The 2939-nt window shown below is 39.8% G+C and overlaps 1 protein-coding gene across 1 annotated transcript in view; it reads left to right on the plus strand.

Annotated features, from left to right (window-relative positions):
* SYCP2L (synaptonemal complex protein 2 like) overlaps positions 1-2939 on the plus strand; it is a 75165-nt gene that overhangs the window by 12592 nt on the left and 59634 nt on the right. Inside the window, exon 9 of the mRNA XM_019522537.1 lies at positions 917-1059. Within this exon, the coding sequence (XP_019378082.1) occupies positions 917-1059 (143 nt within the window). The remainder of the gene's footprint in view (positions 1-916; positions 1060-2939) is intronic.

A 2939-nucleotide genomic window follows, 5' to 3' on the forward strand; every position in this document is an offset into this window, starting at 1 on the left:
CGATTTAAGTTCACCGTCTTTATATGGGTGTGGTTTGTGGCACCCCAAAACAATTACAATAGTAACATCAAAGATCACAGATCACCATAACAAATATAATAATAATAATGAAAAAGTTTGAAATATTGTGAGAATTACCAAAATGTGACACGGAGACACGAAGTGAGCAAATCCTGTTGGAAGAATGGCGCCAATAGACTTGCTCAATGCAGGGTTGCCACAAACCTTCAATTTGTAAAACAAACAAACAAACAAACCCCGCAATATCTGCGAAGCGCAATAAAACGAGGTATGCCTGTATTAATGTTTGTGGAGGAGAATATAACCAAGATGTCTTCTAAGGAGAGAAAATAATTACGCCAACAAGCTATTAATGATGACTTAACGTAAACACTAAAATAATTGATAGGGAATGTCAAATTATAGTACTAACAGAATGAAATAGATCAACTTCAGAAATATAGCATTTTTTTCTTGGATACACCAACAGTTATCAGCCTCTAGTTTACATCTGTTTCCCAGTCAATTGAAACCTGTCTGTTTTGTTGAACAAAACTATCAGACTTGAGAGTGAAAATAATTGTGGCTTTGACTCCTATTAAATATAGCTCTTCTTTTATTTTAGTTATCTTACTGTAAAAAGTAGAACAGTAACTCAACCATAGTGATAAATTGTTTTTTCCCTTTCTTTAGAAGACATCTTCAGATATTAATACACCTCATAGTTTTATTCAGTCAGTTATTAAATACAATACATCGTGCTGCTTTGCAAAGAAACTTGTTTTTTCTTATTACTGTATCAAAACATTTCTTTTTCGGGCAAAATTTAATGTATTGGGATAATATTTGTTAAGCCATTGTGTTAACCTTTTATTTTTTGAGGAATACTTCTATTTTTGTATTTTATCACATGTAGATTACGACCTTCAAGTTGCTCTTTCAGAAGCACTGTGTAGGTTGATGACAAAGAAATGGAGGGATGACCTTGTTCACCACTGGTTTGAAGATAATTATCTTGCTGAGGCTTTCAAGGAGATAAAGGATCGAGAATTTGAGACGGTAAGGGTCCTTTATTTTGAAAGCCAAAAAACCAGATGAAACTAGCCCCTATGAAGAACTATGGGCTTAGAGTCAACATTTCTTGGCAATGGTAAAAATAAGCTTAATGCTCTTGAAAGAAATTTGGTTCAATAATACTCTAACTATATTAATGCAAGGAATGGCAGTATTGCATTTAAGCTAGAGCATTTAAAATGTTACTATTTTAGTTTTAAGATGTTTGATAGTTTAGACTGCTATTTTAAAATATACATATTATTTAAAATTCTTCAGCTGGAAGAGGAAGATAAAGCACACTTTCCCCCGCCCATCCCACACCATAGACTATTCAAACTTGCAAGAATCTGGTCCTAAATAGGGCTACATGATAAAAGATAGATGCTTAAACTAGTGATTCTCAAGCTTTTTTTGTACCTGGACACATTTTGTAAACATCAGTGGCTGGTCCTGACCCAGTAACTAGTTTTAAGTGAAAAACAGGCCCCCCAGCCCCATGGGGTATGGGGGGTGGGTGGGACAAGTGGCTGGAGGAGGCAAGGGCAGCATGTCCCCCTACCACGTGTCAGTTAGTTATTTCTCATATTGAAGCACCATAGCTGGCATGGGGTTTGTGGTGGTGACAGCAGCAATAAATCTCACTGCCCCACTCCTGCCCGTGCCAGTCTGGCCAGGCTGCAGCCCCATATCCACTGTGGGCATGTAAATCTGGGAGGATGTGTGCCCCACCCTCCAATGCATTGCCTGTGCTACTGCCCCCCCCAGCCCCATAGGCTTACCTGTTGGGGGCTACTGGAGCTGCTCTCCACCCTGCCTGGCTGCCACATGTATGTGTGCATGTGCACATGGTGCCCCCCTGCCCCCCTTCCCTTCCCCCTTGTTCCAAGCTGTCCCTTGCAGGCTGAAACTCTGCCAGCCTGCAAGAGGCAACATGCACTTTCCCACATTTTTCTGTAATGGTTGTGATGCACTTTTGGGTCGTGACCCACAGGTTGAGAAACACTGCCTTAAACTACCTATGGATTAAGATGCAACTCAGCATGACTTAAGGATGGCAGTCCATCTTTTGTTTCCATGAGCATCTTCTCAAGCCCACAGCCAAGCATTCCATCTTGTGCTCAAATTCCCTTTGAGGTCTTCTACACTTACCATACCATTTTCTTTTATACAACATTCCCAAAAATAAAATATGCACCATGTTTTTTCTTCATTCTACTCTTCAAAAACATCTTTCTGCATAGTAACTGACTGAGTAGCAGTAGCAAGGGAGCAGAATCTGCTCATTGCTTTGTAGCTTGTGTGCAGATTTTACTTTTACTTTTGCCCAGATAGTGCACATGTTAGGGCAGAAATGGCTCTAATTTCCAGCAGCTGGTTTTGGAAAAGTGTGCATTTTGTATATGAGAATATATGGTATGTTTTTGGTTTGTAGAGCAGGTATGTATGTTCATCTGAGCTTTGCATTAACTAAAATGCTGTCTTCCTTTATAAGGGAAGAATGTACTAATAGAAGACTGTTACAACAGAAGGAAGATAACTACTCTCCCTCTAACTTCCCAGAATTGATGAACGCTGAAATTATAAACATAAAACTTATTTGCTTTGGCTGCTTAACTAGCATGTCAAAGTAGCAGCCTGTGGAATTTCCCTGAAGCCCAGGGGCTTCTTGTCACTTACTGTAGTAGTGGGATATATAGTGCTTTTAGGAAACCTAGGGTACAACTGCATATAAATTAGAACATTTCCTGCCTGTCTGCCATTGATTTCAATGGAAACTAAATTGAGAACCTACTGAAGGAATCTAAAGATGCTTTAATTGTTCTCGCTCTCTTTCCACCCCCTGCAGCACCCCTGCCACCCCCCCCCACCCCCCCAAGTGTCAT

This window comes from Gavialis gangeticus, unplaced genomic scaffold (assembly GCF_001723915.1).
Source record: "Gavialis gangeticus isolate Ggan-Ray unplaced genomic scaffold, GavGan_comp1, whole genome shotgun sequence".
In the NCBI taxonomy this organism is placed as follows: domain Eukaryota; kingdom Metazoa; phylum Chordata; order Crocodylia; family Gavialidae; genus Gavialis; species Gavialis gangeticus.